At 43.6% G+C, this 22,949-nt stretch overlaps 1 protein-coding gene across 3 annotated transcripts in view; it reads left to right on the top strand.

Moving 5' to 3' along the window:
• The first annotated feature begins 215 nt into the window (after positions 1-215).
• mapkapk5 (MAPK activated protein kinase 5) overlaps positions 216-22,949 on the top strand; it is an 81,564-nt gene continuing 58,830 nt past the window's right edge. For 2 of the 3 annotated variants that reach the window (XM_070887943.1, XM_070887941.1), the window contains exons 1-2: positions 216-612; positions 19,157-19,230. In XM_070887943.1, the coding sequence (XP_070744044.1) occupies positions 580-612; positions 19,157-19,230 (107 nt within the window). In that variant the 5' untranslated portion in view covers positions 216-579. The remainder of the gene's footprint in view (positions 613-19,156; positions 19,231-22,949) is intronic. The other variant, XM_070887942.1, reaches the window with a different exon arrangement.

Here is a 22,949-nt window from a genome sequence, read left to right as displayed (position 1 = left end):
AGCAATGTATCTGTTTTGCAGGGGGATGACCGCAGGGGACCCCTGCACTACCTTCCTTGCACTGCTCTTCCTGCTCCAGTGTCCAGCCATTGGCCGACTCAAAATGGCCATCCTGCCGCCAGGAGCTATCCCGGCAACCCCCTCTGATAAATGTCCAGGCAACCGGGGGATGCTGTGACGTCGATACTTGACGTGCCGCGCTTGGCGGTGGCGCATGCGCCATTCATTACGATGAGTTGTAGCAGCAATGGCGGGCTGTGGACTGCGGGAATCCGTGTAGCCGGCGAGTGAGAGAAGGAGGAGCCGCACTTCAACATGCCGGGCACGGAGAGGCCGTTCATCTGAAGCCGTCAGTTACCGAGCGTCTTTTAGAGCTGGCTTAAAAGGGGGAAAAGTATTATTTCCCCTTTTCCCCCAACCTTCCCCATCCCCCTTCACCATCCCCTCACCCTGTGCCCGGGCCTTGTCCTCATCTTGCCCCCCCTCCCCCCGGTTCTGCTCTTTCCTTGTGCGAACCCTGGTCTGTTACCCCCTTTCCCTCCCCCACCTGGCCTCTCTTCCCCGTTTCAGATCGGCAGGATGTCCGAGGACGGCGTGGACAGAGTAATTAAGGTAAGAGTGGTGGTGTCGGTGCTCGAACTCTGCATTTCTGTGTGTGGTGTGTAGGGGCACAACAACTGACTCGAACGACCCGTCTGCTTGCAGGAAATGCAGCTTTAAATGCTACATGTGGGATGTGTGAGTCATTCGGACTGTTGCTCACATGCAGGTTATTCCTTATGTTCTGCAATGACGGCATTCCTCTCTGCCAGATATTCTCGGGAAAAAATCCAGCACTTCCAGAAGTGCACAATAGACCTGTGAACTCTCCAATTGTTTGGAGACTTAAAATGTGACCTATTTTAACGCATTATTTTTAAAACAACCATAACTCCAATAATTGGGTTATATGTTCCACTCACCGAGTGTAAAAAAAGGTGACCTACTTGGGTGAGATATGGAACCATCTGCTATCAGGGAGTCACAGTCTTCAGAGGAGGTGAGAAGGGTATTTCTATTTTTTAAGTGAAGTTTTAACATCTCATTCCTGAGTTTGCAAGCTGTCTCAATCTTAGTCATAAATCTTAACTCCAAATCTTTCTTCATATGAGAGCTAATTTTAATATGCTGAAAATAGCACCCAAGTGATTTGGTTTTTGCTAAATCTGCCTCGCCTTGCTGCAAGTCAGTGGCCCCCAGCCCTTCGGCTGTCTTAACTGCAGGGTTGAGAATTTTAGGTGCTTTTCAGGGTACTTTTTTTTTCAGGGTTCACTGAGTTTTTTTTATGGGCCCAAAGTTGAGTAGTAATGGGTTTTGCAAGACTCCTGATTGAATTACTCCCTAGCTGTCACCAGTACAGAAGTCATTGGATGGTTATAAATATTTTCCTGCTGATGGTGATAAAGCACTGACAACCCTTCTTTGGAGTGGTAGGGGGACAACTTACTCCCATCACCTTCTTGGTAGTGCTTATCTTAATGCTAGAATGTTCAGTGGAGAGCTTCTTGTTTGCCTCATATGTGCAAGTAGAGGTGGAATCAACTTTTCTTTTTAAAAAAAAAAGTGTAATTGTAATAAGGTTAGGGTATTCGAGTATCAACATGCAAGTTGAGAGGTGACTGTCTCGCCACAGCATATTAACACACTAATGCTGCTAAGCTGTCACTTCATGACTCACATTTAAAGTGCAGGGTTTTAAAGATTCTTCAGATGTTTGCAGTGACTGGAAGAAAAGATACATACATTCAATACATGGCCATTATATTTAGAACATAAATAGGAGCTTTTAGTTTAAAAAAAGATTATATTGAAGGAGTCAACACCGTTGTGTTGAATTTAGCTATGCTGTATCTCCAATGGATGGTTGCATTTACACTATAAAAAAGATCAAAGGTGTCCATATCAATGGTCTGTCAATAAAATAAAGATTGGTGCTGTCTTGATAGTCTTTTGACTATCTATAAAAAATTTTTATTGTACTGTAAAATATAAAATAGCTGGACATTAATTCCAGAATGTGTTGCACAAGGGGGAAATAATGGCATTTCCTTGGTGGTGAAATCTCATGCAATAAAATAGAGCAATCTTAACAGAGGATTTTGAACAGAAATGAACTTACAAGTTTCTGATGGGCAACAAAATATTTTTTCCCCTTGTCACACATCAGCAACATGCAAAATAGCGGCCAGATGATCCAGTCTCTGGTTGATATACTGAGAGGAGAGAATTGTCTTGGTGATATTCCCATAGATATCCCCCTTCCCTGTAAGAAAGTGTCTGACCTCCTCTCCATGTTTCCATGCAGCTATGTAGCTGTGATTAACACATTTTGCATTGGTTTTGTGTTCCACTGAGCTGTGCCAATGCATGGATTTATTGCCTCTGTGTTGTTTGAGTGATAAATCCCCTGGGATGGAAACCATCTGGTCCTTTTTAAAGGAAGTAAGCAAGAACCTTGCAGATGCCCTAACTATCATCTTCCAAAGTTATCTCGATTCAGGAACCGTTCCTTTAGATTACAGAATTGCGCATGTGACTCCGCCATTTAAGAATGGTGATTGAGGGAAACCGGGGAATTATAAATCAGTTAGCTGAACATCTGTTATTGGGAAATTACTGGAGCCTATAATTAAGAATAGGGTGACCGAACACCTTGAAAATTTCCAGCTTTCAGCTGATCAGAGTGTATGGATATGTAAAGTGTCGGTCATGCTTGACGAACCTGATTGAAATTTTTGAAGAGGTGAGTAAAATAATAGACAGGGGAATGTCTATGGATGTTATCAAGTCCCTCATAAAAGATTGTTAACTAAAGTTGAAACTCATGGAATTGAAGGCAAATTATTGACCTGGTGAGGAAATTGGCTGAGTGACAGGAGACAATAGGGATAATGGGCAGGTTCTCTAATTGGCAGAATGTGACTAGTGATGTCCCACAGAGATCTGTGTTGGGTCTCAACTATTCACTGTATTTATTAATGACTTAGATGATGGGATAGAAAGCCACATATCCAAATTTGCCGATGACACAAAGATAAGCAGTGTAGATGGAAGCATAACATGACAAAGCGATATTGATAAATTAAGCGACTGGGCAAACTGATAAATGCATTTAAATTTAGGCAAATGTGAGGTCATCCACTTTGGACCTAAAAGGATAGAACAGGGTACTTTCTAAATTGTGAAAAGTTAAACAATGGAGATCCAAAGAGACATGGGGGTCCAGGTACATTAAAATGTCATTAAAAGGTCCAGAAAATAATCAAAAAGGCTAATAGAATGCTGGCCTTTATATCTAGAAGATTAGAATACAACTTATGCTTTAGCCCTGGTTAGACCACACATAGTACTGTAAGCAGTTCTGTGCACCACACCTTAGGATATATTGGCCTTGGAGGGAGTGCAATGTAGATTTACCAGAATGATACCTGGATTCCAAGGGTTAAATTACGAGGAGAGATTACACAAACTGGGTTGTATTCCCTAGAATTTAGACAGTTAAGGGGTGATTTGATCGAAGTTTTCAAGATATTAAGGGGAACCGATGGGGTAGATAGAGAGAAACTGTTTCCGCTGGTCTAAGACACTGGGCGCATAGTCTAAAAATTAGAGCCAAACCTTTCAGGAATGAAATTAAGAAACACTTCTACACACTTTTTGTTAACCAAAGGTATTCAGGAATATGGGGCAACATGAGTATATGGAATGGTCGCAGATCAGCAATGATCTCATTGAATGATGGAACAGGCTCAAGGTGCTAAATGGCTTACTCCTGTTCCTATGTCAGACTGCTTGTCCAACATCGAATCATAGATGAGCTGCAATTTTCTCCAATTAAAATATCGGGAAGGCCAAAAAGCCATTATCTTCAACCCCCGTCACAAACTTCGTTCCCTCACCACCAATTCCATATGCCACCCTGGCAACTGTCTCCAGCTGAACCAGACTGTTCACAACTTCGATCCTGGGCTGAGCTTCTGACCTCATATCCTCTCCATCACAAAGACCGCCTACTGACACCTCCATAATGTTGTCTGTCTCTGTTCCTATCTACTATTGAAACCCTCACCCATGCTTTTTTAACCTCCAGACTCAATTATTTTACTGTTACCCTGGCTGGAGTCCGATCTTCTGCACTCCATAAACAAGGTCATCCTTAACTCTGCAGCCTATATCATATACCGCACCAAGTTCCACTCGCCCATCACCCCTGAGTTTGCTGAGCTTCATTGACTCCCAGTCCACCAACGCCTTGATTTTAAAATTCTCATCCTCGTGTTCAAATCCTTTTATGACTTCGCCCCACCCTATCGCTATAACCACCTACAGCCCTCCAAGAACTCTACATTCCTCCAACATTGGCCTCTTGTGCATCCCCCATTTCCTTCACCCCACCCTTGGCAGTTGTGCCTTCTGCCAAATAGGCTCTGGATTTCCTCCCTAAACTCCTCACTCTTTTAAGCTTTTCCATAAAACCTACCTCTTTAACCAAGCTTTTAGACACCTGTCCTACTAATATCCCCATCTTTGGCTTGGTGTCAATTTTTGTCTGATTGCACTCCTGGGAAGTGCCTTGGGACCGTTTCCTACGTTAAAGGCGCTATATAAAATGCAAGTTGAGAATTCAAATGCCTTTCTTTCCTCAACCTCTGAGGTATATTATTTTTGATGTATCTTTCCACTTCTCATTGGTTGTTTACTGTACCAAGTTTGAAAACCTAAATTTGAAGGACGTTTTTGCAGAAATTGGCTCCTACCTAACCAAACAGACTTCTAACACACTTAAGTAGGCTAGACTTTCGACAACATTCTGCCTATTTATCGACCATTTTCTGCTTTGTAAGCTATTACCGCCCATTAATTGCATTAAGTGGGAACTAATGCCCACTTACCACCCATATATCGCCGGCGGTAATTTCGGCAGACTATTACCGCCAGCGGTAAACTGAACTGCCCGCCCATCGGTTTTAGGTGATTTTCCATGCACTTCAACGTGCACCGCCCAAATTACCGCTGGCATAATGTTCCGCCCTGAAAACGCTGCACTTACCTGACAATCCAGTGGTATGAACGCCATGTTTTAAAATGGATGAACCTGAAGAAAAGGCTGCTTCAAGTTGGAGGGAGCATTAAAATTATTCGTGAGTGGATTTTAAGGGTATTTGAAATCAATGCTCATAATCTGAGGGTATAGTAGTCTATCTGGATTAATTTTTTGGTTGTTTAAGGAAAATTGAATAATTTGACAGTTTAGAGGATTTTTAAAGGAATGGAGCCTGTAATTTCTCGGCCAATATTGCTAACTAATTATATGCTGCGGAATAGAGTTGGAAGAAGGTTCATTGAAGAGCATTATGTGCCCAATCAAAGAGGTGGCAGACTGCTGAGAAGACCTTATACCCGACGCATTTACAGGGATAAGCAGTCATACCTGGACCTGTCTGATAAGCATGCGTTAGAAGACTGCGTTTTCAAAAGGAGGTCATCAATGAGATGTGCCAGCTAGTTAAGGGAGACCTGCAGCCTATCGGCACCATCAGGACAGCACTGCCCATGGAGGTTAAGATGACTGCGGCACTTTCATTCTATGCATCGGGCTCCTTTCAGGCATCAGCTGATGACATTTGCTGCATCTCTCAGCACGCCACACATTGCTGAATTCGGCAGGTGACACAAGCACTTTACACATGAAGGTTTGACTTTATAAACTTCCCAATGACCAGGAAGGCACAGAGTGAGAGGGCTTTGAGTTTCTTGTGAATAGCAAACTTCCCTAAGGTCCAGGGTGCAATAGACTGTACGCACATCGCCATGCGAGCACCTTTTTAGATGATGCAGAGATGTTTCGGAACCAAAAGGAATTTCACCCCCTGAACGTTCAGCTCGTTGTCGACCACAAGCAAATAACCATGGCAGTAAATGCCAATTTTCCAGGGAGCATTCATGATATGCACATCTTGTGTGAGAGCACTGTCTCCGATCTCTTAAGAGTCAGGCACAAGGTCAATGCTGGATGTTTGGTGACCAAGGATACAGCCTCGTCACCGGGCTCTTGAAGCCCCCCTCCGTAAGCCCCAGATAGATGCCGAGCATCGATACAATAACAGCCACATAGCCACACGCAATATCATCGAAAAGACAATTGGAGTGCTGAAGCAGCGCTTCAGATGCCTGGACCACTCTGGAAGCAGCCTACAATACCACCCTGAGCAGGTCGTGGAGTTCATTGTGGTGTGTTGCATGTTGCACAATTAAGCAACAGAAGGGGACAGGAAATGCCATTCTGGACTGCAGGACCACCTCAGGACAGAGGGGACGAAGCACAGGAAGAAGTGAGAGAGGTTGAGGAGGACGAGGAGGAGTCTGGCGATGAACCCACCAAACCAGCCACCCCTACACTGCAGGAGAAGCCCCATGGTAGTTATGCAGTAACAAAACTGTTAATGTCAGCAGCTCATAAATGAATGCTTTGCTTGAACGCGAGAGTTAAGTTTAAACATTGTCTGGCTGTTGTTTGCAACCCTTGTATTGATCACCCCTCATTTTGTAGAAGTGAGTAAGACACTGCGCAATAATTGTTAAGTTCAATGACATTTTTTAAATGATATGATTTTTGTGAAATAAATTAAATAATAAATAAATATTTTTAAAGTAAATTTGCAACAAAATGTAAACAAAGCAACAAGATTGAAAACAATTTTAAACATTAAACCCACAACGCCCCTTTCCTCCCCCCCCCCAAACAGTAAACAGTTTTTCATTAAAAGTTAACTTTTTTTTTTAATAAACAGCCCCCCCCCCCCCCCCCTCAACCTGCCAACAAATCAACCTGCGACCACCATTCCCACTGCCATTCTTTCTCCCCTTCTCCCCCCCCCTCACCCCCAATAGTTTGTTGGCATCACCCTTACCCCTGCCCAAGTTGGGACCAGTATGTTGTGCAGCAGTGTGCCCCAAGCGCTGCTGCTGCAGGGGGAGGGGGAGGGAATGACGGTGGCAACGTCATGTGTGGGGAATCTGGAGAAGAGGGAGGGTCTGATGACCCGTCTTCGGAGTCAGAAGTATTGCCATGCACCTGACTCCCATGTGCTGTCTGCAGTGGTGGTACGACACCTTGGGGTTCAGTGTCGTAGACCGATTCCAGCGTCTGCCGCATGGCATCAACGGAATCGTCGGTTCGCCGCCATGTCCTCCGATTGGCGTGCTGCAATGTTTCCGACTAGTCCACTAATTGCCTGGAGGAGCTCTCGACCAATGTCGACGCTCGCCCAAGACAGTGCAACCATGTCCAGGTCGACGTCTACCTGTCTTCGAACACTCCTCCCCTGCCGAATCAGCCGCCGTGGTTTCGGCACGGGGGCTGTACCACTCGCTGTGCCCTGCCATAAACCACTTGGTCCCGCCATTTCCCCGGAGCCGAATCCATGAAATGTGGATTCGGCTGAGGAAGAGGTGGTTGCAGGTATTACGGACCCTTCAGTTGCCGCCCCCCTTCTTCAACATCCAACGGTACATCTTGGGGGTTGGTTTCGTCGTCGTCAATCCTCTTCCTCTTCCTCCTCCTCCTCCTCCTCCTCCTCCTCCTCCTCCTCCTGTGTCCTCTCCAGCTAAAAGCATGACAATCGGCTCTGCATGCTGGTGCTCCTAGTCAGCTAGAAAACATAACGGAAGTAGTACGCAGAAGAGGAAGGGAGGGAGGTCAGGGTGACATTTTAACGCTTGCATTGCGCAGATATATGTAGAGAAGCAACATTACTGCATTATATATCACTGAGAAACCCTGCATGCAATGACCATGAACAGAATTTACAGAGACTGCATGGCATTATAATAAGATTTCATGATGGTCCCAGCATTACATTACATCACATCACTAGGCATCATTTATACATTATGTTCATATGACTATATTACATGAACGCTGCACGGGATTATGCGTGACTTATGTGGCGCCAACACCGGATCTGTGCCCCCACGGGTGTCCGAGCGATCACGTGCCTCTGAGAGGGCTGCGGTCCGCTCTTCGATCCGTGAGCTCTGCCGGCCCTCCTCCAGTGCGCCGATGGTCGCCTCTATTGAAAGCAATTTTTTTCTGAAAAGATGAAAATAGCATGGTTTAAGATAATTGCCCAGGTACTAGTACCCAATGCCTTTCAACACAGTCCCATTAGGCACTAATAGCATGCAAGTGATGCATGATGAACACTTATTAATTACAGGAAGACAATATAATATTGTTAATAATGTGTAACACCAAGTTTACCAAGATTAACAAAATCACAATATGACAGTTTTACATTTTAAGTAATGAGTCAGTGCATGATTAAAGTTATTGCTCTCGTGGCAGAAACAAGGTCGTTCCAGCGCTTGCGGCGCTGGACTGGCCCCCGGCTGAATTGGACAACCGAGGACACCGCCTCGGCAATGTCTGCCCATATTCAGTGATATACGGGCGGGCTTGGTTTTCCACGACCATCCCGGGTCAATTGGTCCCACCATGCCCCCACTTCGTGGGCCAAGGCAGCTTGGGCGTCCATGGTAAATCTCTTTACCCTCTTCCTCCCTCCACCTTTGCCTTGACCATCAACTGATCTTCACTTCCATTTTATAATTTTTATTTTTTTATTTATACTGGTATTATAGTATGTATAGTATGGTATTGTATACAATCAGAAATATTGGCACACAAGTACTGCAAACATAAGCTTTTCAAGATTTTTTTCTCCCTCTCGCTCGCTCTCTTCCACCCTCCCTGCCTCATCTGCGCATGCGTGGGCTGACCCCTGATCCCCGAATCGCGGGAAAAAGAAGAAAAAAAAACAGCGCATGCGCAGTAAGCCCATTGCCAAGGACGCCGGCCTTACACGAGGAAAATATACCACTACCGCCGGGGGACAAAAGCCGAAACTAGCAGCTTTGGATCTTGGTGGTATTTGGGCGGTATTGAAAAGTCAAAGTTCATACCGCCTGAATACTGCCAAGATACGGGCGGTAAGGATATTAATGGAAAGTCTAGTCCAAAATGTTACTAAGTAATAAAAACAGAAAATGCTGGAAATCTCAGCGGGTCAGGCAGCATCTGTGGAGAGAGAAACAGAGTTAACGTTTCAAGTCGACCCTTTGCCAGAACTGGCGAATGTTCAAAAGGAACAGATTCTTAAGGAGCACTGAAAGGGGGAAGGGGAGGAAAGAACAAAAGGGAAGGTCTGTGTTAGGGTGGAAGACAGGAGCGATTAGAGAGACAAAAGGGATGATGGGGTCGACTTGAGATGGTAATGGCAGAAATTAGAAAAAGATTAGCCTAGATAGGGTGTGAATGGCAGAATAATTATCAGCTGTCATGGGAAACAGAAAAAAATTACATAAGATCGGGGGGGGGGTTTAAAAAAAAAAGGAGGAAAGGGAGCAAAATCTGGGCAAAGGTTATGGTCTGAAATTGTTGAACTCACTGTTGAGTCCAGAAGGCTGCAAAGTGCCTAAATGAAAGATGAGGTGCTGTTCCTCGAGCTTATGTTGAGCTTCATTGGAACAGTGTAGGAGGCTGAGGATGGAGGAGTCAGAGTGGAGCGGGGTTAAGTGGTTGATTAAATATCATTTTCAGGCAATCATTGTTAGTGAAGGCAGTCTGATGAAGATTCCCATTTGATTTTCATTCCTTTATATAATGTGGCTGAAATTGGATTCTCAACAAGATGGAAAGGAACCAAACCAGCAGCTCTACATTCCCATATATTCATTATTATCCTTTTTTAAAAAGGCATGGAATTTGGCACAGTATGTTAGATCACCAATTTCTTGTAACCACAAACCTGATCACTCCATCTGCTGAGTTCCCGATGAGAGAGGGAGGGACAGCGTTAGAGGCCAGGATCTTCATGAAGCAAGCGGAAAGAAGTGAAAAATCAACAGTAGTTGTCTCTGGGCTTGGGTTAGTGTCAGTGACCTCTTATGACCGTTTCAAAAGCGGAGCAGTTTGCCCCCTCTGCTGCTGAGTATGCATGTTTCGGGATTGGAGGAAAGACACAGTATGAAGAATCTGAGTTAGCAATTGTCTCTGCGGATCCTAATTCACCTTGCTCAGTAACGTTCGTAAACAGCCCTTCTTTCCTTCCAGCTCCTTCTCTTTCCCTGTCCCTCCCCTTAGCCCTTCAAATGTTATCAATACAAACGTTTGAATAATTGTAAACTGTTTCCAAGGACTTTTGGTGGCACTTGTTTGTAAATCTACATCAGGAGTCTTATTTTGAGTTATCTAAAGCTCTCCAATTGTGCTTGGTGTATTTTTGTAAATTATTGTCCAGCAGAGTCTGAGACTGAAGCATCTCTGTGGTAAAGAGAGGGCATACAGATATATGAAAAGGGTGGGGGTAATTGCAGCCAATTCTATCCGTCACTGCTCTCTCATGCTTATTTTTCCAATTTTCTGGTATGTGTGGAACACTTCCCTTTAAAAGGAAACTCACTTGATTTTTTTAAAATTCCACTCCGTTTTCCTTGCTTTCTAGGTGTATCCGGTCTCAATCACTGTTGCAGCTCTTCCCAATCATACTGCTTTAGATGAGGCACTAATTAAAATGGTATTATTTATTACTTTGCTGTGATTAAAGTTCAAATTCTAGTTTCTGGTGAGTGCAAAGTTAATTTAGGCATCTTCAAAATAAATCATTGAGCAGTTGCAATAACATCTGCAGGGATATTAAATGTGATTAATAGTTAGGAAGTTGATGTATTATCATCACATAAGGATGTGAGCTTGCACATTAATGGATGCCATCCCTTCCATGTGATAAGTTCCCTATCTCAAATTCCCAATTGGGAGGAAACAGAGTTTAGATCCTCAGTCACGGGGAGAAAAGGAAAATTATAGTGTTTTGCGCCGTTTTTGTGCCCTGTCACCTTACAGTATAGTGCAAGGGGACCATCCATAGGGATGGAAACTATTAAACATTTTTAAAATAAACATTTTTTGGCATGTCAATGTTGATGAAATTGAACATTTTGAGATTTACTTTTATAATTTGCGTTCATACATTTTTATGACCTTCAAAATTAAGGTTTGTGACTTTTACATTTGGTGCAATCGATACATTGGATATTATAATAGCTGTTATTTTGAATGATCTTTTTGTCTGTGTGGGAATTTTGACCTTGCTGGCTTTTGTTTATTTTCACTATCCACTAAGTTATTCCTGGCTCCTGCAGCTGGGCACTCACCAAGAAGAAAGGAATCAATCGAAATCTAACTCCGAAAAATAGTAAATAAAAATCTGTGTTGGAACGCACTTCCAGAAAATAAATGAGCAGTGAGACTGAAGTGAATTGCTGATTAGACCTTTGTCGCAGCTTGTTCAGTGTAGTGCGCAGCACCCTACTGTAAATGCCAAAGGCAGAGAACACTGCAACCTCTTTTTTTTAAAATTAGAATCCCAGCTTCAAGAAGCCTTACTGCTGCACTTTTTTTTAATGAATATCTTTGCACATCATGTGTGCATTATTTCTGTAATTCCCGTTCTCCTTTCTACATGGAATGTGCAGCACAGAAACAGGCCATTCGGCTCTGCTGGTTCACACTCCACATGAACCCCTTAGGGTAAAGGCGTTTCTCCTGAATTCCCCATTGGATTTATTAGTGACTATCATATTGATGGCTCCTAGTTTTTGCCTCCTCCACAAGTGGAAACAGCTTCTCTACACCTACCCTATCAAACCCTTTCATAGTCTTAAAGACCCCTATCAGGTCACCCTCAGCCTTCTCTTTTCCAGAGAACAGAGCCCAACCTGTTCAATCCTTTCTGACCAGTATAACCTCTCCGTTCTGGTATCATTCTTGCAAGTCTTTTTTGCATCTTCTCCCGTGCCTCTATATCCTTTATATAATATGGAGACCAGAGCTGTGCAAGCTGTCTAACCAAGGTTTGATCCAAGTTTAATATAACTTCTGTACTTTTCAATTCTATTCCTATAAAATTAAACATCATTGCAATTTGTTTGTTGCTTTTTTATGGCCTAATTAACCTGTGCCACTACTTTGTGATTTAATTATCTGTACCCCTAGATCCCTTTGCTCTTCTACCCCATTTAGACTCTTGTTTCCGAGGAGTAGGGAGCCTCCTTATTCTTTCTACCAAAATGCACCACCTCACATTTATCTATATTGAAATTCATTTGTCAATTACGTGCCCATTCTTAAGTTTATTAATGTCTTGTATTTTGTTGCAGTCTTCTTCAGTATTGACTATATCCCCAATTTGGTGTCATCTGCAATTCAGATTTGAAAGGGGATTCTGAACAAAAGTCCTGAATTTAAAATGCTTTACCAGAAGTGCTGCTTAAATTCGCTAAGTACTGTTCGAGATATTTAGTGCAGACGATCCAAATTGTTTTTTTAAAAGTAATGTATTTCTAGGCCTTCGCGATAAAAATCCGCACCGTAAATAGATGGATAATAAAGAGCTACATTGAGATTCATTTATGTAGCCATGGGATTTACTTTCCAGCACCAATCAAACAACACATTATCTCGGGTGATCTCTTGCAGCTTTTTCCCCCAACATTCTTTAACTGAAGATATGCACACCTCCTCTGTTTCCACACCCCAGTAAACACCCTCTCTTACAACAGCATCATCTCTGACATGCCGTGAGCAATGTGATAGTAATGATGTTATGTGTGTTTGTTTTGCCCAGTACACTTGTCACTTCAGATGTTGTGCTTAATGTATGGCTCACGGTTGCACTTGATTGGCTCAAGCTGCCTATTCATAAAACTGCGATAAATCATAACTAAAGAGATAGGGAGAGTATGAATCAACCTTGAGGAAAGCAGCTAGATATACTTCCCATGAAGAATTACATTGGAACATATGACCATGAAGCACAGCAAAATCTACTTACATTTTCCCTCAAACTCACTGGTAAATGTATAGAACGTATAAAACCTATTTTTAAAAAAAAGTTAAACAAGAGTAAAGTATTTATCCATGCTTAGAGAGTTGTCTGCACAGTTGTAAATTCATTGAAAATGTTTTCTAGAAGGGGCGTACTCTAGTTTTGGGTGCCTACGGCTAAATTTGAAATATTTGGGTTGGAGCTCTTAAGATTGGGTTGTGTTTGCTGACTCTTTTACTGCAAATGTCTTCGTTCCTTCTAAGAATATAAGAATTAGGAGCAGGAGTAGGCCATACCACCCATCAAGCCTGCTCCGCTATTCAATAAGATCATGGCAGAACTTCTACCTCAGCTCCACTTTCCGGCACTATCCTCATAACCATTGATTCCCTTTGTGCCCAAAAATCTATCGATATCTGTCTTGCATATACTCATCGACAGGGCATCCACAGCCCTCTGTGATAGGGAATGCCAAAGAATCATAACCCTGAGTGAAGAAGTTTCACCTTGTGCCAGTCCTAAATGGCCAACCCCTTATCCTGAGACTGATTTGCTGCTGTCCATGTCAATCTTGGCAAGGTCCTCCCCTATTCGTTTTGCCTCCAGAAGACTGGGTCTAATTGTCGTCAAGATAACTAGGACTTCTTTTTAAGCCCTGCTCCCTCACCTCTCCGCAGATGGAAAAGCCCATCTGCCCGAAAATCTCAAAATGATGTAAACCACGAACTTACAGATTTTGAAGTTATGTAAGTAACTATATACAAGGAGTTGTTTGATCATGCAATTTTGTTATTAAAGTTGTTTCAGAAACAATTCCCCCATTCACTCTGCTCACCCTCAGGAATACATAACGTAAATAGGAGCAGGAGTAGGCCATTTGGCCCTTCAAGCCTGTTCTGCTATTCTATAAGATCATGGCTGATCTTCTAACTCCATTCCACCTTCCCGCACTATCCCCATATCTCTTGACTCCCTTAATATCCAAAATCCTATCCATCTCTGTCTCAACGACTGAACATTCAGGAAGGATAAAATAAAAGGAAAATGAGGTGGGGTAGCATTGCTGGTTAAAGAGGAGATTAATGCAATAGTTAGGAAGGGCATTAGTTTGGATGATGTGCAGAACACCAAAGCGCAAAAAACGTTAGTGGGAGTTGTGTACAGACCTCCAAACAGTAGTAGTGATGTTGGGGAGGGTATCAAACAGGAAATTAGGGGTGCATGCAATAAAGGTGCAGCAGTTATAATGGGTGACTTTAATATGCACATAGATTGGGCGAGCCAAACTGGAAGCAATACGGTGGAGGAGGATTTCCTGGAGTGCATAAGGGATGGTTTTCTAGACCAATATGTCGAGGAACCAACTAGGGGGGAGGCCATCTTAGACTGGGTGTCGTGTAATGAGAGAGGATTAATTAGCAATCTCATTGTGCGAGGCCCCTTGGGGAAGAGTGACCATAATATGGTGGAATTCTGCATTAGGATGGAGAATGAAACATTTAATTCAGAGACCATGGTCCAGAACTTAAAGAAGGGTAACTTTGAAGGTATGAGGCGTGAATTGGCTAGGATAGATTGGCGAATGATACTTAAGGGGTTGACTGGATGGGCAATGGCAGATATTTAGAGACCGCATGGATGAACTACAACAATTGTACATTCATGTCTGGCGTAAAAATAAAAAAGGGAAGGTGGCTAAACCTTGGCTATCAAGGGAAATCAGGGATAGTATTAAAGCCAAGGAGGTGGCATACAAATTGGCCAGAAATAGTGAACCCGGGGACTGGGAGAAATTTAGAACTCAGCAGAGGAGGACAAAGGGTTTGATTAGGGCAGGGAAAATGGAGTACGAGAAGAAGCTTGCAGGGAACATTAAGGCGGATTGCAAAAGTTTCTATAGGTATGTAAAGTGAAAAAGGTTAGTAAAGACAAACGTAGGTCCCCTGCAGTCAGAATCAGGGGAAGTCATAACTGGGAACAAAGAAATGGCAGACCAATTGAACAAGTACTTTGGTTCGGTATTCACTAAGGAGGACACCAACAACCTTCCGGATATAAAAGGGGTCAGAGGGTCTAGTAAGGAGGAGGAACTGAAGGAAATCCTTGTTAGTCGGGAAATTGTGTTGGGGAAATTGATGGGATTGAAGGCCGATAAATCCCCCAGGGCCTTCCCAGAGTACTTAAGGAGGTGGCCTTGGAAATAGTGGATGCATTGACAGTCATTTTCCAACATTCCATTGACTCTGGATCAGTTCCTATTGAGTGGAGGGTAGCCAATGTAACCCCACTTTTTAAAAAAGGAGGGAGAGAGAAAACAGGGAATTATAGACCGGTCAGCCTGACCTCAGTAGTGGGTAAAATGATGGAATCAATTATTAAGGATGTCATAGCAGTGCATTTGGAAAATGGTGACATGATAGGTCCAAGTCAGCATGGATTTGTGAAAGGGAAATCATGCTTGACAATTTTTTGAGGATGTTTCCATTAAAGTGGACAAGGGAGAATCAGTTGATGTGGTATATTTGGACTTTCAGAAGGCTTTCGACAAGGTCCCACACAAGAGATTAATGTGCAAAGTTAAAGCACATGGGATTGGGGGTAGTGTTCTGACGTGGATTGAGAACTGGTTGTCAGACAGGAAGCAAAGAGTAGGAGTAAATGGGTACTTTTCAGAATGGCAGGCAGTGACTAGTGGGGTACCGCAAGGTTCTGTGCTGGGGCCCCAGCTGTTTACATTGTACATTAATGATTTAGATGAGGGGATTAAATGTAGTATCTCCAAATTTGCGGATGACACTAAGTTGGGTGGCAGTGTGAGCTGCGATGAGGATGCTATGAGGCTGCAGAGTGACTTGGCTAGGTTAGGTGAGTGGGCAAATGCATGGCAGATGAAGTATAATGTGGATAAATGTGAGGTTATCCACTTTGATGGTAAAAACAGAGAGACAGACTATTATCTGAATGGTGACATATTGGGAAAAGGTGAGGTGCAACGAGACCTGGGTGTCATGGTACATCAGTCATTGAAGGTTGGCATGCAGATACAGCAGGCGGTTAAGAAAGCAAATGGCATGTTGGCCTTCATAGCGAGGGGATTTGAGTACAGGGGCAGGGAGGTGTTGCTACAGTTGTACAGGGCCTTGGTGAGGCCACACCTGGAGTATTGTGTACAGTTTTGGTCCCCTAACTTGAGGAAGGACATTCTTACTATTGAGGGAGTGCAGCGAAGATTCACCAGACTGATTCCCGGGATGGTGGGACTGACCTATCAAAGACTGGATCAACTGGGTTTGTATTCACTGGAGTTCAGAAGAATGAGAGGGAACCTCATAGAAACGTTTAAAATTCTGACAGGTTTAGACAGGTTAGATGCAGGAAGAATGTTCCCAATGTTGGGGAAGTCCAGAACCAGGGGTCACAGTCTAAGGATAAGGGGTAAGCCATTTAGGACCGAGATGAGAAACTTCTTCACCTAGAGAGTGGTGAACCTGTGGAATTCTGTACCACAGAAAGTAGTTGAGGCCAATTCACTAAATATATTCAAAAGGGAGTTAGATGAAGTCCTTACTAGTCGGGGGATCAAGGGGTATGGCGAGAAAGCAGGAAGGGGGTACTGAAGTTGCATGTTCAGCCATGAACTCATTGAATGGCGGTGCAGGCTAGAAGGGCTGAATGGCCTACTCCTGCACCTATTTTTCTATGTTTCTATCCACAGCCCTCTGGGGTAGAGAATTCCAAAGATTCCAAAGAAATTTCTTGTCATCACAGTCCTAAATGGCTGACCCCTTATTTTAAGACTCTAGAACTAGACCCCTAGTTCCAGACTCCCCAGCCAGGGGAAACATCCTCCCAGCATCTATCCTGTCGAGCCCTGTAAGAATTTTATGTTTCAATGAGATCACCTCTCATTCATCTAAACTCTAGGGAAAATAGGCCTAGTTTCCTCAATCTTTCATAGGGCAATCCCCCCATCCCGGGAATCAGTCTAGTGAGTCTCTGTTGCAGTCCTTCTAAGGCAAGTATATCCTTCCTTCGGTAAGGAGACCAAAACTGTATACAGTGTTGGCTTACCAAGGCCCTATATAATTGCAGTAACACTTTTTTACTCTTGTGCTCCAATCCTTTTGTACTGTTCAGGTGTGTTCATGTACAGTCCAGGTTTATATGTTGGGAACACCTGGGTTCTCTGCAGTATTACTAAGAGTGATCAACATTTGGACACATTCCCATTTTACCCCATTCCCATTTTATCCCCTTCCCTATACCGTTTACAGGAGCAAAGAATGATGCAACCCTGATGCAGCTGAAGAAAAAACTGGGGGCGGGGTGGTGGTGGAATTCGAATATCAAGCACTACTCTTGTCAGAGGATCAGGCTGCGAAGGTGTCCTGCCTGGATGCAGCGAGTGCTTCCCGGCTCACCTGGGAGCTCACTGATCATGCAGTCACTTGCCCAGACACAGTGTTTACAGGCTTGTCTGCCACAGGTGATTTGTGGCGCTCTCATCTGCTTTCAGTGTTTCCCAGCCTGCTGGCCCACGTGCCCCCAAGTGCTTCTCAACATACCCTGTCAGCTGCAGTGGTTCCTCTCCTACCTGCCGTGACTGCTCCTGCCTCCTTATCCATCCAGCTCAAGTTCTTCCCAGTGTACTGAGAAGCGAAGGAGGAGATTAAGAGTTGAAAGAGAATAGAAGACAAAGGAGCAAAATGACAGTGAGGAATGACAGAGGAAAGCAAGAACATGAAATAAAGAAGGAGGGCAATGATATGAAAAGTAAGAGAGAGGTAGAAATGACGTGGGCAGACAGAGGAGGAAAAAAGGAAGAGACCAAAGTGAGGAGGGAAGAAAGAGAAAAAATAATTTTGTACTCTCGGATTGTTCTTGGGTTTACACTTGGGGTCCAGATGTGTGGTCTGGATTGACTCCAGCCTCCCACTTCTCCCTTCAGTGGTCCCAGTCCCATCTCTCTCCTCAGTGCTGCTGGACTCCTTCAGCATTTCCAGTCCTTATCTTTGCCTTCGTGCTCTCAATCCAGTGCCATTCCAATGCACATACCCCCAGTAGTTCAGTAGTCCCCACCACTTCTCCCATTGCCCTACTGCCTTCACTGATCCCACACTTCTTCACTCTCAAATGCTCCCAATGCATCTGCACTCTCAGTCCCCCTCCCTGAAGTGACCCACTCTCTTCGCAACTACCCACAAATCTCAGCATCACCGTAATTCTTCCATTTCCTCAACTTTCTAAACATGCCCAGTTTCCAGACTCTTCCTTTAGTGCTCCTACTCCTTCAAATACTCCCAGACTTCAGAACCCTCTGCACATCCCATGAGTTCAGGCTATCGTGATTCAGTCTGCCACTGTGCTGCTACAGCTCAGATCTTAGACTGCAGTTGGGCCAAGTGTTCCCAAATACTCGCACTCCCATGCCCAGTGGCCTGTTATGCTTTACTGTCTCCCCACATCATTTCTACCTCTCCTACTTTACTTTTCATATCCTTGCCCTCCTTCTTTACTTCATGCTACTTCTTGGACAGCCATCTTGGATGCAGTACCCTCCCTCCTACACTACAAACCCAGTTCATTGGATTCGCACAGCTTTCCCCCTTCAATCTCTCCTTAGTCCACAATGCTCCATGTGGCAGCACCTCTCTGATCGTCTCTGATGATAAATGTTGCATTCTAATTTACGGGATACACGGGCGGGGGGGGGGGGGGGGGGGGGTTAAAGGTAAGGGATTAAAATTTGAGTAAATTGATTTTAAAAAAATTATGCAGCCGTACAAAACAGATAGGACACCGAGGGGAGGAGGGTTTAAAGATTAAAATAGAAATTAGGATAAAAGAGTTGTACGGAATGGCATCAACATCACGTGGAGAAAAGTGTGTGACCACCATATAGAGGAAGGAAGGGACAAGAAAAGAGACAGAGACAAAGGGTGGACAACGCAGTGACACAAAAAGAATTAGAAAATGGGAGTGAATTACAGGTCGGATTTTTTTTTACTATAAGCAATTCTAGGTGATGGATTATATTATAATACATTGTGTGCTATGTACTTTGGCACACCTGTCATTTTTCAATAATGCATACTTTGACTCATGAGCGATGTAACTGGAATATATATATTTATATTCACACTAAAGCTGATCTGGAACAATCTTTCCAGCCTCTGTGACTCATGACTAGGGTTAAATCCTCTATTGATGCTATTATTCTCCCTTAACAGGAATCCTCCATATTAGATGAATACGCGATTAACTGGACTCAGAAGCTGGGAGCTGGGATCAGCGGGCCTGTACGGTAAAAGAAACTAATGCAGATACAATTGTTCAGTGTTCAAACCTTTTGGAGAGTGCAGCTTGAAACATAGAAAATAGGTGCAGGAGTAGGCCATCCAGCCCTTCGAGCCTGCACCACCATTCAATAAGATCATGGCTGATCATTCCTTCAGTACTCCGTTCCTGCTTTCTCTCCATACCCCTTGATCCCTTTAGCCGCAAGAGCCATATCTAACTCCCTCTTGAATATATCTAATGAACTGGCATCACAACTCTCTGCGGCAGGGAATTCCACAGGTTAACAACTTTGAGTGAAGAAGTTTCTCCTCATCTCGGTCCTAAATGGCCTGCCCCTTATCATAAGACTGTGTCCCCTGGTTCTGAACTTCCCCAACATCGGGAACATTCTTCCCGCATCTAACCTGTCCAGTTCAGTCACAATCTTATATGTTTTTATGAGATCCCTTCTCATCCTTCTAAACTCCAATGTATAAAGGCCCAGTTGATCCAGTCTCTCCTCGTATGTCAGTCCAGCCATCCCTGGAATTAGTCTGGTGAACCTTTGCTGCACTCCCTCAATAGCAAGAATGTCCTTCCTCAGATTAGGAGACCAAAACTGAAGACAATATTCCAGATGGGACCTCACCAAGGCCCTGTACAACTGCAGTAAGGCATCCCTGCTCCTATACTCAAATACCATTTGCCTTCTTCACCGCCTGCTGTACCTGCATGCCAACCTTCAATGATCGATGAACCATGACACCCAGGTCTCGCTGCACCTCCCCTTTTCCTAATCTGCCGCCATTCAGATAATATTTTGCCTTCGTGTTTTTGCCCCCAAAAGTGGATAACCTCACATTTATCCGCATTATACTGCATCTGCCATGCATTTGCCCACTCGCCTAACCTGTCCAAATCACCCTGCAGCCTCTTAGCGTCCTCCTCACAGCTCACACCGCCACCCAGTTTAGTGTCATCTGCAGACTTGGAGATATTACACTCAATTCCATCATCCATCATCCAAATCATTAATATATATTGTAAAGAGCTGGGGTCCCAGCACTGAGCCCTGCGGCACTCCACTAGTCACTGCCTGCCATTCTAAAAAGGACCCGTTAATCCCGACTCTCTGCTTATTGTCTGCCAACCAGTACATTACCCCCAATATCATGTGCTTTGATTTTGCACACCAATCTCTTGTGTGGGATCTTGTCAAAAGCCTTTTGAAAGACAAATACACCACATCCACTGGTTCTCCCTTGTCCACCCTACTAGTTACATCCTCAAAAAAAATTCGAGATGATTTGTCAAGCATGATTTCCCCTTCATAAATCCATGCTGACTTGGACCAATCCTATCACTGCTTTCCAAATGCGCTGCTATTTCATCCTTAATAATTGATTCCAACATTTTCCCCACTACTGATGTCAGGCTAACCGGTCTATAATTACCCGTTTTCTCTCGCTCCTTTTTTTTGAAAAGTGGTGTTACATTAGCAACGCTCCAGTCCATGGGAACTGATCCAGAGTCGATAAACTGTTGGAAAATGATCACCAATGCATCCACTATTTCTAGGGCCATTTCCTTAAGTATTCTGGGATGTAGACTATCAGGCCCTGAGGATTTATCGGCCTTCAATCCTGTCAATTTCCCTAACACAATTTCCCGCCTAATAACGATATCCTTCAGTTCCTCCTTTTCACTAGACCATCGATCCCCTACTATTTCCGGAAGGTTATTTGTGTCTTCCTTCGTGAAGACAGAACCAAAGTACTTGTTCAATTGGTCTGCCATTTCTTTGTTCCCCATTATAAATTCACCCGAATCCGACTGCAAGGGACCTATGTTTGTCTTCACTAATCTTTTTCTCTTCACATATCTATTGAAGCTTTTGCAGTCATTTTTTTATGTTTCCGGCAAGCTTCTTCACTAATCTTGGATCAAAGTTCACCTGAGATAATTGCATGGTTCGAATTTCAGTACAGCATAATGGTAGGTGTCTGAAGCTTGTACCCAGCACACTGCAGGCTTTTTAATAATAGGACTTTGATACGGGGTGTGTCACATTTTCGTAGTTGCCCCTTTACTGTGGAAGGCACCCTGAGGTATTGTGTGTAGATTTTGTCTTGCTGATGGTGCATGTCTGTCACTTTTGGTAGTTGTGTGACTAGGTGAGATACAACTATTTACATTTAATTAGCACCTTTCATGTAACACCTAGACAATTGATTGAGCAAGAGGTTTGTCAAAACTTTTAAAATGTATTAATTTTTTCCGCTTGTAGCATCGGTGCCAATATACTAAGCCCAGTGAGAATACTGAATATGTTGTTTACCTGCTGGTGGTTGCCAGATCACTGAAACTCTTCAAGCCTCATTTAAAATGCATGAGAGAGAAAAATGCAGTCTGGTAGCACTAATTTATTAGTCTGGGTTCCTTCCCTTTTATTACTTGAGTTCTTCCCAATATACACTATATGTGAGGATCTTGATTCTCTTTTGTGCCTACCCCAGCTGTCGATGCAATCCGTGCCCTTGACACTCATACACAGGATTAAGAACAGTCGTGCCAATACTGCAACTTCACGGAAATCAACTGAATATTTCTTCATAAAGTTTACATCCAACATATATTTGAGGGGTTTCTATTGTACTATAGAAAGATTGAATGAGTGCTAACTCAGTCAAACTAACAAGGAATATTTCACCACAGTTCAGTTTTAAATCGGGTACGAGAAAGACAGAATTTCCTCTGTTCCCCACTCCCTCCAGCTACCCCGTTCCATAGCAATTTTTGTTTTGGGTTGAGATTTGTACAGATATGCATTCACTGGATGAGATCCTTGAACTGACTACATTCATATGCCTTCTCTAGAAATATTTTGAAGTCTCAAAGGTATTATTAATAGGCTGCACTCTGGTAAGTCTTTACACTACAAGGATGCTTTGTTAGTAGCAACGAGGATGTTTGTTTCTCACCTCTCTGGTTGCAGGATGAAGCTCAGTCCTTCCTGACTCTCTAATCAACACCCAGCCAGACATGGTAGTTACTGAGGTCATTTCTAGTGCTCCAACTGCTATACAGTCAGCTGAAGGGCCGGCTTCTTCACGTGAAAATGGGTCCAGGGCGGAGCGGCAGCGGTGCCCACTTCCAGCGCATCACTACTGCCGCAAGCCCCACACCGCCACGAGAGTCGGCGGGGGCCCTCACTGCTGTAAGACCTCCCGGGCCAAATCTATGCCGGGGTAGCCAGTTGAGCCCAAAGCGACGGCCATTCGATTTTGCCGAATGGCCGCCGCAAACAAGCAGTAACAGGTCTCTTTGACTTGAAAGGCGAGTCTGTTTTTCAGTCTCTTCTTTCTATTTATTTAATTTCTATTTTTAAAACATTTTGCTGTGTGCCGATTGACTGCCACGTTTGTCTACATAACAACAGTGACTATACTTCAAAAGTACTTAATTAGCTGTAAAGTGCATTGGAAATCCTGAGGTCGTGAAAGGTGCTATAAAAATGGAAGTTGTTTTGTTCTTTCTATATAAAAGTTTGTTGTTGTGATTGAATTAAAGGTTATATGGGTAATTATAGATCAAACTCTACAAAACACACTGATTCCTTTACAGCGAAAACCATGGAAATATCTTCCATAGAAAGTAATTACACAGCTAAACTCTTTTTTTTAAACTAGTTGGAGCCTGTTCCTTTTGTCGTCCTCTCATGATTTAGTTTGAGGCAATATTCCA

Source organism: Pristiophorus japonicus, chromosome 8, assembly GCF_044704955.1.
Source record: "Pristiophorus japonicus isolate sPriJap1 chromosome 8, sPriJap1.hap1, whole genome shotgun sequence".
Lineage (NCBI taxonomy): Eukaryota > Metazoa > Chordata > Chondrichthyes > Pristiophoridae > Pristiophorus > Pristiophorus japonicus.
The sequence above is the reverse complement of the archived record's forward strand: the minus strand, read 5'-3'. Positions and strand labels throughout refer to the sequence as shown.